Below are 14,367 nucleotides of genomic sequence, written 5' to 3' on the forward strand. Positions count from 1 at the left end.
TGTAGTGTGATCTAAAGGCTTTGCTTGTAACCACGATCCTACCTACCCCTTTATGCGTATGGAGCCCCTTTTACAGGGGCTGCCTTGAGAGCCTCAAAAGCAAGTTCTTCAGAAATCTAACCAGCCATGGACTTGGGAGTCAGAAAACCAGACACCTTCCCTGTTTTGCCACTTGGTAGCGCTGTTAGCTCAGTGGAGTCGCAGCCCCCGGAGCCAGTTCCCTGGTGTCCGTAATTGCCGGTCTCTAACTTGTTACAGCCGGTTATCACCTCGTCAGGGTGACCTTACACAATCCAAACTTCCTTTAACCAATTTTACCTGAATACATGGACCATTAAATTTACCATACCTTTCTTCACTCTTAAGCTCTATTTAGGAAAGCTCTCCCAGTGTGTGTGTGTGTGTGGGGGGGGGGGCAAGATGCTGAGTATTTGCGTGAAGAACAGAAAAAAAAAAATACACACACATAATTAAGCCTCTCTGGGAGTAAAACAAAAAACTTCACAATGGCTGCCAAGAAGTAGGGAGGAGGCGGATGGGTTTTGTCCTTTCACACTCTTGCATATTTGATAGCTTGCATCAGGCGAATACATTATCTGTTCAAAACCCTCAGTAAAGTGTAAACAGAGAGGCAGTAGGTACAGCGTGCATCCATTTTAGTAACATTTTTTACACCTTACCTTTTAAATAACTGAGACATTTATTTGAGACACAGAAATGTGCCAAGTGCTTTAAAAAAAACCACCATTAGGGCGCCTGGGTGGCTCAGTCAGTTAAGCACCCGACTTTCGGCTCAGGTCATCATGATCTCATGGTTCGCTGGTGGGTTCAAGCCCCGAGTCTGGCTCTGTGCTGACAGCTCAGGGCCTGCAGCCTGCTTCAGACTCTGTGTCTCCCTCTCTCTTTCTCTGCCCCTCCCCCGCTTGCACTCTATCTCTCTCAGAAATAAATAAACATTATTTTTTTTTTAACCAACGTTTTGTAGAAAGGAAATGAAGGCTCAGAGAGGTAGAGTTTTTGGTCACACAGGGGACTCAAATCTGGAACAGACGATGGGTCTTGTGTCATTAACAAAGGAGCTGCACCGTCCCTACATTTTTGCTAGGAAAATCGTTATTATGCCTTAAATCTTTTTAAGTTTATTTATAGATTTTGAGTGAGAGAGAGCACGGGTGCGCGTAGGGGAGGGGCAGAGAGAGCGAATCCCAACCAGGTTCGTTCTCACGAACCATGAGATCACGACCTGAGCCAAAATCCAACTGAGACACCCACGTGTCCCACGTTATGCCTGAAGTCTTGAACGACTTCTTTCAGGTAGGAAACCTTTCCAATGATTCCTTGTTCCGAATCCCAGCAGCTTCTGAACAGCATCGCACCTGACAACATGCCTAGTAACGCCTGTCAAGCGCTAGCTTGATTCTGACACTGAAGCGGCGCCGGGCTTACTGTACACACTGTTTGTACATCGGGGATCTCACGAAGCGCCCCGGAGAATTCAACATTAGCCTTTAAAATAGAAGACGCTCTGAGGCCTTTACTTATGAACCCCGAGCTGTGGTTGGCCGAGCGTCTGACCTGCAGACCCGGCTCTCCCACGAGCAGTCTGTGAATCCTCAGGTCGGGCCTCAGTTTCTCCATTTGTCAAAGGGCGACTGGAAGATCTCGAGTAGTTCGGCTCTGCCCTTCGGAGGCCTGGGCCCGGCAGGGCAGCCGGACACTACATTGGGGGGTTTGATTGCAGGACTTGAGAACTGGAGCGCTCGCCGACGCCGGTCCCGGGGCAGCAAGATCTGTCCGGCCGTTCCCGACACCTGCATCTCGGGTCTTCTAGGCCTCTAGCGAGAGACACGGGGAGATGGAGGAAGCTCCGCCAGGTAGCCTCGGATGGAGGTTGAAGCTCCCGGACCAAGAATCGGCCACTACAAGTATACTCTTGTGACAGCCTCTCAAAGAGGTTTCCGCCAACGTACACGCGAGGGACGGGTGTAAGATGGCAGCCACGCAGGCGCATAAACTAGCAGCAGGGGGAGACTCCGCCTCTCGCTCTGAACCACGTGGTGATGCCGCTTAAAACCGCCATTGAAAAAAAGAACGGCGACCATATCACATGATGGAGACCTACCAATACCAAAGGAAAGCGCCAAAGTCCTTGTCACGTGGCCAAGACTCTGTATTGGCCACTGTCACATGATCAAGGACTCGAAAAGGGAGGTAAACGTTTCGACTCCACGTGACCAGAACGCAACGGCTACGCTCTTGCCACGTGACTAAAGCCCACCTCCTTATCTCTTTTCGTTGCTCCCTCCCTCCCGGGCTGGGCCTGCGTCAAGCGGCAACGCGGCGGCAGGGGGCGGGGCTCCAGCCGATCACGTGGCCCGCACCTCCCCGGCGCGCGCCCGCCCGCCCGCTCGCCCCCGGCCCCGGCTCCTCCTCCTCCTCTTCTCGCCATTGCAGTTGGACTCAGCAGCCCGGTGCGCACCGCGTGGCTTTTGGGGGGAGACCCCGGCGGGCTGTGGTAGGAGGGCGGCGGCGGCGGTTGCGGTCGGGGAAGGGAACGCCGACAAGGTAAGCGTCAATGTGGCGGCGGCTGGGCCCGCTCCCGCCTCTGCCCCTCCCCCCGCCAGTCCTCCCACTCAGCGCGGGCCCGGCTGAGGGGTCGCGGTGACAAGGCCTGAGGCGCCCCGCGCTCTTCTCCTACGCCCGGTTCTCTCGCCCCAGGGCCGGGCTCATTCCTCCCTCTCCAGTCTCGCTCCCGCGCTCGGCCGTTACTCTCCCCCATTGTGCCGAGGAAACAAAATGGCGGCGGCGGCGGCGAGGGCCCGGTGCGCGCGCATCCGCCCCCCCCCTTCGCGGCCCCTCGGCCGGCGGCGGCGCCTCGCACGGGGGGTGCGCGCGCACCGGGCCCCCGGCCGCCGAGTCCCCCGGGCCCGGCTTTGTCTGTTGCTGCGTCCCGCGCGCACGCGCGCACGTGCCGGGAGCACACACCCCCCTTGGCCGGTAGAGTCCTGGCCGGCGCAGCAGGGGCGACCCCCTCCTCATTCCTTCTTAGTCTTTGTCCCTGTCCCGTCCCGGGTTCCAGGAGAGTCCCAGGTTCCCGAGGCGGGAAATGTCGCCGCCTTTGTCCTTACATGGCGTGGAGATGCGGACCTCCTCCTTGGGACCCTGTTCCCACGCTGATTGCAGAGGAGGCCTTTGTCGGTTGTATGGGGTTCTCCAATCTGTGATCAGCCAGGCCTGCTTCAGATTAGGACCCAAAATTGGCGTAGGGTTTAAGCTTTCCCTTTCATTAGTTTAGGTGTTTCATTGATGTTGAATTTTATCCAGATTGCTTAGGATTTGCATCCTCCCTCAAAATGGTGATGTGGTGCGATATTTGGGTACACTGAAACTTGCAAGATTGTGACCCAAACATGAGAGTTTAAAACAGTTTTCTACCGTATTAAGTAGTTGAGTGACTGAGTTGAAGTTCTGCCACAGTTAATCCTGAGCCTGGATGAATTATCTGGGTTGTACAGTGATCAGCATGCTCTCCCCCAGTTCATTGTCTAGACTTGGGGAGCTAAACCATTTCTTAGTATTTCCAGAGTTGATTGATTGTTGCTTGGGATTCTGCTCAGGGGACGTGATGGATCAATAAGGGAGTACCAGTTTCCCTGATCAGCCTTTCTTTTCTGGACTTCGGTATTTCAGTGGTTTTGAATCTTTTTCTGATTGGTTAGGATGATCTCCTCTTTAAAGTGGGTGGCCTTTGGCATATTTGGGTTCCAGGGGAAACCCAAGGTGCCACTCAGAGTTGGGACTCAAATTGAGGGCTTCAGACTCTTTCACAGGTGTTTGTGGCTGGGAGTCTCCTTGGATTGCTCACCCTGCTGCCACTGTGCTTTGTGTGTGATGCTTTGTGTGTGGTCTCGTGGGATGTAGGTAACAGCAGCCACTCAGATTGTGAATGAAGTGTGGGAACCAGAAGCTCATTAACAGCTAGAAAAGGGAAATAAATAAATAAAAGGCCCCTGGGTACAGGCGTTACTATCCCTGTTCCTAGTCCTGCAGTCTTTGCCCCTGAGCTCTTGGTTGACCGTGTGAGTTGATCGTGGTCCCTGGGATTTGTGAATGGAATCTCTGCAGGCCCTGGTGTTTGGAGTTGATTGGAGGCTGGCAGTTACTGCCAGACGTGGCCTTGCTGGCACCGAGTGTGGGTTCATCCGTTTCCCTACTCCTAGAGCTTGGACAAGTCTGGGAATCATACTCTTTTTGGAACACTGGTGGGTAATTGCAGTTTTTGTTTGTTTTTTCCTGATTGAACTTGTCTAGTGTCTATAGGCAAAAATTCTTTTCTTTAGCTGCTTCTAGTATATTTAAGAGGGCTTTTTTTTTCTTTTCGAGGTCTGTAATACCGGGAGTGAAGAATCTAAGGCTGTTTCTTAGTTTTTTTTTTTTAATTCTCCTTGTTAAAAAACTACATTGGCAAGAGCCGCTGCTAATACATTGATGTCACTTTCATGGTTGCTCTTTTCCATGTTCCCCTGCTTCACGTCTCCAGGTAGGAACAGGTGGAGTCCGTGATGAGGAAAGAGCTTTCTGTAAGTCTATAAGCCTCTTCTCTTTGGGTAAACAGTAGGCAGCATCTTGTCTGTAGGCCTCAGCAAGTTGTGGGGGTTGGAAATGTTCCTCTGAAAAAAGGCTTTAGAAGTTTTCTTTGGGCTGGATCAGGTCCCTCTTATTTACCTCTCTCACCTTCCTTCCCAGTTTCTCCTGATTTCACCTTTCATGGCTCAGAGGAATAATTCCTTTCCCCAAGAAACTTGGGTTTATACCTCCTTGGAGTTGCCCTCCTGTCAGTAAGTTGGTTAACTTTGTGCAGTTTTGAAGGATGTGTAAATCACACCATCTAACATTACATGCACGTATCTGCATGCCATTTTATCTGAATGTTGCTTTGATTGAACTTTCATGGGAATTACGATTTTCTAGGCTGTATATATTGGATGCTTTCTATCTTACCCAAGTCCTGGGGAAAAAAGGATTTGATTTCTGTTTTTAGTGAAGGGGTTTCAGGTTAAAGGCAGACATTGGTTTGACAAGAATCTACATACAGTGAAGCAGGTTGGGGCCCTGAAGGGATGAGATTCCTTCAGATTCCAGCTGCAGCACTTGACGGTTTTGTCTGAAACCACTAGCTTCCCTCTCTGCTCTGTTGTTTAGGGTAAGTCCGTGCTGATTCTTTGTGGTGCTAGCATTGTTATCGAAATAATAGTGAGAGCATGGTGGACAGGTGTTTGTTACGGAGCCTTGTCAGTGCACTGACTTTTAAAAATTGTTCCTTGCCATTTTATGCTTTGTTGAATCCCTGTGAGATTTTTCCAAGGTTGCGCTTTATAGGTGATCCCATTATAAATTGTGATTGGAAGTTCAGAATGACTTTTAACATCTACTGTTTTCAGATGTCTTGGGAAAACGATGTCCTGTTGAAATTTAATTTTTTTTTCTCATTGAGTGCTTATGGAATGAAGAAAAATGTAGTCACAGAGCTGGACATGGGGCTCAATCCCATGAACCATGAGATTATGACCCCAGCCGAAATCCAGAGTGGGACGCTCAACCAACTGAGCCACCCAGGCGCCCATGTAGCCACTAGTTTTTAGCAGGAAGATGAGTTTATTGTCCAAGGACCATTTTCTTGTGTGCTATATATGAACACTAAGGACCATTTAGTTACGAAGTAACTTTTATTAGAGTATGTACATTTGCTCCAAATTATTTTTATAATCTTGGGCAGTTAGTGAGAATTGGTGCTATGGACAACTTGAGATCCATTGTAATTTTCCTTGACATTCCAAACAGTCCTCTTTCTTCTTATTTTCATTAGGATTGTGGTTTGAGCTCAGTCTTTCTGGGATAATTTTGCAGGCCACCTGCTTTGCTGCTGCTTCCTTTGGACTGCTTTTTTCCTCTTACCTGGATCTGTGTGTGTTTAAAGAATAAAATGTTGCGGGTTAGGTTTGCTTCTCAGTGGTACTTCTAGATTTTTTGCAGGTTAATAATCCTTGCTATGCATTCATAATTCAAGAAAACAGTCCAGATGTCAACAATGTGGAAATAACCAGCCCAGCCCCATGGCTCATAGTGGCGCTTAATAAACATTTGTCCTGTGGGTGACCTGTGCAGAGTCCTAGCAGGGGGAAGTAACAGCTGTCCAGTAAATGGAGGTCTGTGGGCTTCTCACATCCCACAGAGCAGGTGTGTGAACTGATGAGTGGAGGGAAGATGAACTGAGTCAATTTTGATGAAGTTACTTGAGTTTGTATTTAATTTAATGTAATTTATTTATTTAGAGCTTTTTTTCTTTTTTTCTTTTTTTAATCAGCTCTGTAAAAACTCTTTGGTGGGTTCTTAGAAAGTAAATAGGCAACTGCCGAATGACCCAGCAATTTCACCCTTGGGCATTTCTCCCAAAGAAAGGAACATTTATGTTTACATAAAAATCTATACACAAATGCTCATAGCAGCTTTATCCTTGATGGCCAAGAACTGGAAGCCACGTAGATGTCCTTCAGTAGGTGAATGGTTAAACCAAGATACGTCCATACACGGAGTACTGCTTAGCGATCAAAAGAAGCAAGCTGTTGATAACACCTTGGATGAATCTTGAGGCAGTTACATTGCATGAAACAAGCCAGTGCTGAAAGGTTGCATACTCTGGAATTCCATATATATAACATTCTTGGAGTGTCAGAACTGTAGGGATGGTGAATGGATTAGTGGTTGGTAGGGTTAGGCATATGAGGAGTGGTGGAAGGGTGAGTATGACCAATCAAGGGCAACAGGAGGGATCCTTGGGATGGCAGTGGTCTGTCTGATTGTATCACCATGAGTGTTGTGGTTATGAATTGTACTGTAGTTTGCAAGATGTTGCCATTGTGGGAAACTGCTTTAAAGAGTACACGTGATCCCTGTTATTTCTTGTATACTGCATGTGAAGCTATAGTTATCTTGCAGTAGTTTTATTGAAAAGAGTGCCACACTTACCCAGCAAAATAATTCACATGTCTGTGGATTCACATCCTTTGAGAGACCATCTTTTTTTCTTTGTAACTGGGGAGGGGAAAAGAATGCTTTTGGGAGAAGGAAACATACTGCACGCTAAGTTAAGAAAAAAAAAAAAAAATCCAGGGCTTCCCCATGGGGATATGTGGGAGGGTCACCCCTCCTGCCCCTGCCCCAACCAGGTGTGGAAGATTTCCTAAGCTTACTTCCTCTCCTGCTTGTTGCCTGAAGAGCATGTTGGGAAGAGGGTTTGGTAATTCCCACCTGGAGTCATGATACACGCTTAACTGTTAGGTCCTCTCACAGGCAGATTTTAGAACCTTTCTATCGGTTCATCCAAGAGTTGGTGAAATTCCTCCTTTAATATATTACATTTGTGGTTTTTCAGTTGATGAAGCATCTTCCCACAAAGTCACCTTTTATCCTTACTGTTTGCAGCTCTTGGGCATAGCTAGTGTTGCCATTTCCTTTTTCATAACAGCTCTGAACAGGTAGATAATTTACCGGAGGATCCCACAGCTGCGAGGTTGGGGAGCCCAGTTGGATGCAAACGTGGGGCTTCTGTCTCCCAAGACCCATGAATGCTCTACGGTACCAGTGAGCCTGGACTCCTGGGTCTCGTGGGAGGCCAGTGGAGTTTCAGAAACATTTTGGAGAAAAATTTGTGTTTGTCAGCTTTATATTTAGTCAAGGAAAGTATCTTTTTTTCCCTTTCTTTTTGTTTCTGTTTATTTTGAGAGAGAGCGTGAGCGGGAGGTGTGGGGTGGGGGGGGGGGGCAGAGAGAGAATCCTAAGCAGGCTCTGCCTTCGATCTCACGAACTGCAAGATCATGACCTGAGCCGAAATCAAGAGTCAGATGCTCAACTGACTAAGCTACCCAGGCACCCAAAAAATATGTTTTTAATTAGCATACAACATCTCCTTTTTTTCATGAGAGAAAAGGACATTTTTTAAAAATTGAAACTATTTGTGGAAATCATTATCCCTGACTTTACACCTCCCTGTGGACCAGTAAAAAACACTGTTGCAGACAGAATTGGGAACCACTGCACCAGCGTTCGGATCTGTGTTGGATTTTCAAATTTCTCCGAGTGGCATCCATAACCAGATTTTAGGTTGGCATCTTTTGGCTGGGTTGCTTTGTTAAAATTATTTTCCACGTGTCCTTGATGATGTCAATCTGTAAAGGTTTGCAGAGTCACTAAAGAGTAGCATGTGTATGTCATTTCACTTCGTGCTCCAGGATAGGATAGCTCTGGAGATGGGGAAACCAGGAGCTGGGGTTTGGATCCTTTCAAAGCTTAATCCATTCAGTCTTTTAGATGAGCATCCGCTTCAGGACAATTCCCCGGAGTTGCTGGAATAGCTGTAGGACTTTGTGAAATAGATAGTTGGGGCTATACCTGTTGCGGTGTTGCCACTGCACCTGTTCATTCATTTTACAGACTAACTTGGGCATGTGTCTTTTTCAGCAGCAAGTGCGGTGCGTCGAATTCTAATTAGCAAGAGGTCAGCACGTTGCAAGCCAAAGGTTTTGTGGTTTAAACTTCTGTAACTCTGCATGCTGTGAGTGGGCTGGATTTGAGAAGGAAAAAAACCCTGATCCCTTCGTGTTAGAACATCCCCAGCTACCCAGAGTTCATGTTTAAAATCCTGAGTCTCCACTCCACCTGTTCCTCGCTTGGGTTTCTTTTCAGAGGAGCTGGGCTGGTAAAATGCCAGGCTTCCTTGTGCCTTGCTGTTGAATCATAAAGGTGGTTGCAGGAGCAGCTTCTGTTTAAAGTTTGGTTGGCAGGGGCCAGTGGAGTGTTGGCTGTAGGCAAGCAGGTGGGTGTGGTGGACCTCTTGCCAACAGTGTTCTTTGCTAAAAATCTTGAAAAGGAGGTTTCTGTTCACCCAGAAGACCTCTCTGTCTGTTAAAGAGAGGGATTCCCTGGTATTCAAGACTAGAGCGGCTAGCTTCTGAAAAGCTGGCTTGGATGACAGGTCTGGGTTCGCATAGAGACCAGGGAGGCCAGATTTGTTGGCCTGCAAAGGAACATTGTCTCCAGTTTTTCAGCATTTGTTTTAGTTCACATAATTAGTGCTCTTACTTTCTTTGTCCCCCTGGATCAGGAGGCATCACCACCAAGGTCTGGTCTAAGGGAGGAGGGCCTGGGGGTGAGTGTTCCACAGATGGGCCAGGTGGGGTGCTCAGGGCCAGCCACACAGCCCAGTGAGTCTCTTCAGGGATTCATTCTGGGGCCTGCCTCTTGGAGCAGAGGAAGATCAAGAGATGCAGCCGCTTCGACAGAGGCACACCCACGTTCTTAGTTTTAACAGTGAAGGCAGCGGATGGAGACCTACATGCGGGACAGTTGATGAAAGCGGGTGCATTTGGGGGCGTACGTGTGTCCTTGAGGTACTTTTGACGGGCTGGGGTTTTTCGTTTGTTTTTTTCTGTTTTTTGTCACAACATCTTTTTACCCAGGGGTACAAGAATGATTTTTCTACTCCCAGTGTCTATCAGGTGGCATTTGTTCTTACAGCGATTCCCTACATCCACTGTGGAAAATCACCATTTTCAGAGTAGGAAGTTGGGATATACACCTCTGCACTGGTGGCAAAGTAGGGTTTGGTTTTGTTTTTTGTTTTTTTTTTTTAAGTATCGTTACGGACTCAAGCTTTTCTATGCATTTAATGTGCTGAATCAATTTAGGGGTTTTTTTGTTTTTGTTTTTAGTTTTGTTTTTTGTTTTTGTTTTTTTTATTTTTTTGAAAGTTTATTTATTTTTGAGAGAGAGAGGGAGACACAGAATCCGAGGCAGGCTTCAGGATCCGAGCTGTCAGCACAGAGCCCAAACTCAAGAACCGCGAGATCATGACCTGAGCCAAAGTCGGATGCTTAACCAACTGAGCCATCCAGGCACCCCTTAGATTGTTTATTTTTAATATCTCATGAAAATTCTCAAACATATACCGAAGGTGACATGGTTTTACAGTGAACAGCCACCTGTATATAAAGCTCAGGTTCTGCCGTTGACATTTGACTATACTTTTGTTTCACGCATCTCTTCATTTGTTCTGGTCATCCTTCAGTCCACATTTATTTATGCATTTATCGAGTTTCTTTGACGTCTAATCCACTTTACTTTTATGATGCATTTCAAAGTAGCAAAAAATTACAGTCCTCCATCTGAATATTAACTAGAGTCCAGTATTTATTTACAGCCCCCTTTTTTTTCTTTTGAAGTAACGTACACGTCTTGAGACTACCATTCAAGTAGTTTTGACCACTGAATATACCAACTCCTACCAAGATATAGACCGTGATCATCACCCCGAAAGCGTCCATCCCAGGTGTGCCTGCCACCATCTGCCTAATGCAGCTGCTGAATAGTTTAGCTTGTTCTAGAACTTCGTGCAGGTGGAAGCATTTTATGTTTGTTTTGTTTTTTGTAATCCATTGCCCCAGATGTGGCCAGTGGGAGCCTTCACAAGTCAGCTCCTTGTTCTTTGGATGACCTGCATTAGTGTCTGAGTGCCTCTTTTGCTTTCTGACGCTGCAAATGACCCCGGCTCACGCAGTTTCTGTGTTAGGTGCAGGCCAACCATTTCTCTGGGGAGCTCTTTTTAGTAAGGTAGACACTGTCGGTCCTACAAAACCCTAAATAAAAGGGTCACAGCCACCTGAAACCATGGTTTAAGTTGTTACTTTTTAAGTTTCTGCATTTGATGTTTTTGTGATGGAGGAGGAGTGTACCGTGAAGAGATAGTCCGTGTGGAGTGAAGCCTCGGCTCCTGGCACCTGGCTGGGCTTGGAAGGAAGGCGATTCTTTACCTTGCATCGCCCACTGGGCCCAGAGGGGCAAGGCATTTGTGTGCCATGCCTGTCACCATTCTAGCGTGGAGGTGCACGCTGAGTACTTGTTGAGTAAATAAATCAGGTTTTAAACCTACCAGCTGTCACTGTGAGCTCAATGAGGTTCCAGCATAGGTATGGCCAGGAGTGGGGGCCGTTCGACATGGCCATTTTACCATCAGGCTGTGAGCTCTCTAATGGTCTGCTTCTCGGTTTAGAACTGAGTTTCTGGGAGCGCCTGGGTGGCTCAGTCGGTTAAGTGTTTGACTTTGGCTCAGGTCACGATCTCGAGGTTCCTGAGTTCAGGCCCTGTGTCAGGTTCTGTGCCAACAGCTCAGAGCCGGGAACCTGCTTCTGATTCCGATTCCGATTCTCTCTCTGCCCCTCCCCTGCTCATGCTCTGTCTCTCTCCTCTCTCTCTCTCTCTCTCTCTCTCTCTCTCTCAAAAATAAAAAAAAATTTTTTTAAACCAGTAAATAAAAAAATTAAAAAGAACTAGGTTTCTAGAGCTTTGGTTGAATTTTTGTGTTTAAAAAAAAATTTTTTTAATGTTTATTTTTGAGAGAGAGAGAGTGGGGGCGAGGGAGGGGCAGAGAGAAAGAGGAAGAGACAGAATCTGAAGCAGGCTCCAGGCTCTGAGCTGTCAGCACAGCCCGACGTGGGGCTCGAACTCACTGAGCCATGAGATCATGACCTGAGCTGAAGTAGGACGCTCAGCTGACTGAGCCACCCAGGCGCTCCGGTTGAATTTTTAGATGACCTTCCATGGCTGTACTTTTGTGGGAGGACTTAAGTACATTCTGCAGTTAAAGAAAACTGTTATGGAAGTTTTCAGACCTCGTAGGTGAATGAATCCAGGCATACCCATCCCCCAGCTTCGACAGCTATCAGCATTTTGCCGTCTTGTTTTATTTTTCTCCCCATCACCATTGTCTGCCTTACTGGAGTATTTTAGGGCGAATATCAGGCATGTACTTTCAACCATCAACTTGTCTTAAATATGTAACATTAGTAAAGCATTCTTTTTTGAGCACGACCTTGATACCATTTGTTCCTCACTGAACGAATGATAATTCCTTCATGTAGGATGCACTTCCGACTGTACGTCACTCATCACTTAGCCCCACAGCAGCCTGGCAAACAGAGATCCTGTTGGTAGAGAAAGTTGGTGCCATTTTGAAGGGTCCATGGCGTTTGTGCTGCATGTTTTCCGTAGGTTGACTTGTTGCATGTTTACCCCCCCTTCGGAGGTGCAGGGGCCGCATCCAGGTCCAGGGGAAACTTCAGGGCCTGCAGCTAGCGGCTGGGCGGGCAGGGTTTTAAGTCCAGGTCTGTGTGGGAGCTCCCACTTGGTGGTGACTGAGTGATTTACCAAGGGCATCGTGGAAACTGGCCTCCACTCCTCCCCTGCCCCCCAAAGAAGCCCTTGACCCCCACTTGTCCTCTTGCATAGCTCTCGTTCCACCCTTCGATTTTATAGTTCCACTTTGAAACCTACAAATTTGCAATTAGATCGTTAGGTAGTCCTGAAGTGTTGTGGGAAATTCTTGTTTTGGCCAGTCATGTCCAAGTTTATCCTTGAAGCGTGTGCCTTTCCACAAGGTGGAGACTGCTGCCCTGGCTGGTAACTGGCTTCGATCGAAGGGGCTGGCTGTTTTGTGGTTGGATGGGATGGGTGGATTCATCTGTTGTGTATCATTGTGATGGATTTTCTGTGTTGTTCACTCACTTGGAAGATGTCAGTGTGGACCAGACTGTTTGCACAGAGTAGGAATGAGTAGGTTGTCGTCAGCATGTTATTTAGAGCCCCAAATGGTAATTACAGCTATGCCTGTTCTAAAGACTCCTGTTGTGCACTTGAGTTCTCTTGGTCTCTTCAAAATTTAACCCACGGAGGGGGGCACGTGGTGCAGTGGTCACATCCACCTGATGTTTCAGAAGGTTCTTGCCTTTCTGGTTGACAGACACCTTTTGGGGCTCTTAGTCCCCTGCTTTCCTTCCATTTCTTCATGACCCTCAAAGACCAGAGCTCCTTCCCTCTCTTTTCCTTCTCCAAACACCAGGATTTTGCTGAGTATTTGCATTGTTATCATTTATTGGAGGCGTGTTAAGCTTTTATTTTTTTATATTTGTGAAAAGTGACATACTTTAGGGGTGCCTGGGTGGCTCAGTCAGGTGAGCATCTGACTCTTGATTTTGGTTCAGGTCATGATCTTGCGGCTTGCGGGATCGAGTCCTGTGTTGGGCTCCTCGCCGACAGCATATAGCCAGCTTGGGATTCCCTCTCTGTTTGCCCCCCCATCCCGCTCATGATCTCGCTCTTTTTAATATTTTTGTAATATTTATTTTTTGAGAGAGGAGAGTGTGCTGCCCGCAAGCCAGGGAGAGACAGAGGGAGAGGGAGACCGAGGATCTGAAGTGGGCTCCATGCTGACACCAGAGAGCCTGTTGCGGGGCTCGAACCCATGAACTCTGCAATATCATGACCCGAGCCAAAATCGGGTGCTTAACTTACTGCTCCTCCCCTTTCAAAATAAATAAACATTTAAAAAAAATCGGGCAGGGGCGCCTGGGTGGCTCAGTCAGTTAAGCGGCCGACTTCAGCTCAGGTCAGGATCTCACGGTCCGTGAGTTCGAGCCCCGCGTCGGGCTCTGGGCTGACAGCTCAGAGCCTGGAGCCTGCTTCCGATTCTGTGTCTCCCTCTCTCTCTGCCCCTCCCCCGTTCATGCTCTGTCTCTCTCTGTCTCAAAAATAAATAAAACGTTAAAAAAAATCGGGCATACTGGGGCACCTAGATGGCTCAGTTGGTTAAGTGTCTGAGTACAGCTCAGATTGGGTCGTGATCTTGCAGTTTGTGGATTTGAGCCCTGCAGTGGGCTCTCTGCTGTCAGCAAGGAGCCAGGTTCGGATCCTCAGTCCCCCATCTCTCTGCCCACCACCCCCACCCCCACCCCCGCTTGTGCACGTGTGCTCCCTTTCTCTCTCTTTCGAAATAAATAAATGAACTTTGACAAAATCTAGCATACTTTACATTAAAAAATAAAAGTAAAAGATGAAAGAAGGTGAAATAGAAATCCTCTAGATGTGGGTGGAGTTGGATTCTGAAACCAGCTGTTTTCATTTTTAGGGAATTTTATAATTAGTTTGTGCCTCGGCTTACCAGCGGTTACCTGGAAATAAGGATGTGTCCTGCTGTGTTAACAGGGCCCCTCACGTGGCAGCACCACTGTCTTTCATCCTTCTCAGTATCTGACTGCTACAATTCATCCGTGTATGAAATACTTGAAACTAAAATGATTTTCTGATCTTATAGATAGTTGAAGTATTGATAACACCAAGGAAATCTGTCACAGTTTGAAAAGATAAGCAAACATTTGATTTCCAGACACTACAGAAAAAAGAAGTAAAAATGGTAAGTTTTTAAAAATTGTAAATATTATTTCTTTATTCATATTCGAAGATGTAGCATTTCCCTAAAGC

General features: G+C 47.3%; 1 protein-coding gene across 4 annotated transcripts in view; it reads left to right on the plus strand.

Moving 5' to 3' along the window:
• The first annotated feature begins 2,419 nt into the window (after positions 1-2,419).
• Positions 2,420-14,367, plus strand: part of ILF3 (interleukin enhancer binding factor 3) — a 28,045-nt gene continuing 16,097 nt past the window's right edge. For 2 of the 4 annotated variants that reach the window (XM_047095481.1, XM_047095482.1), the window contains exons 1-2: positions 2,420-2,565; positions 14,201-14,299. In XM_047095481.1, coding sequence (XP_046951437.1) covers positions 14,297-14,299 — 3 coding nt within the window. In that variant the 5' untranslated portion in view covers positions 2,420-2,565; positions 14,201-14,296. The remainder of the gene's footprint in view (positions 2,566-14,200; positions 14,300-14,367) is intronic. The other 2 variants (XM_047095479.1, XM_047095480.1) reach the window with 1 other exon arrangement.

The sequence above is a fragment of the Lynx rufus genome, unplaced genomic scaffold, assembly GCF_022079265.1.
Source record: "Lynx rufus isolate CCGP_SWC_20201006 ecotype Redwood Valley unplaced genomic scaffold, mLynRuf1.p SCAF_4, whole genome shotgun sequence".
NCBI lineage: Eukaryota > Metazoa > Chordata > Mammalia > Carnivora > Felidae > Lynx > Lynx rufus.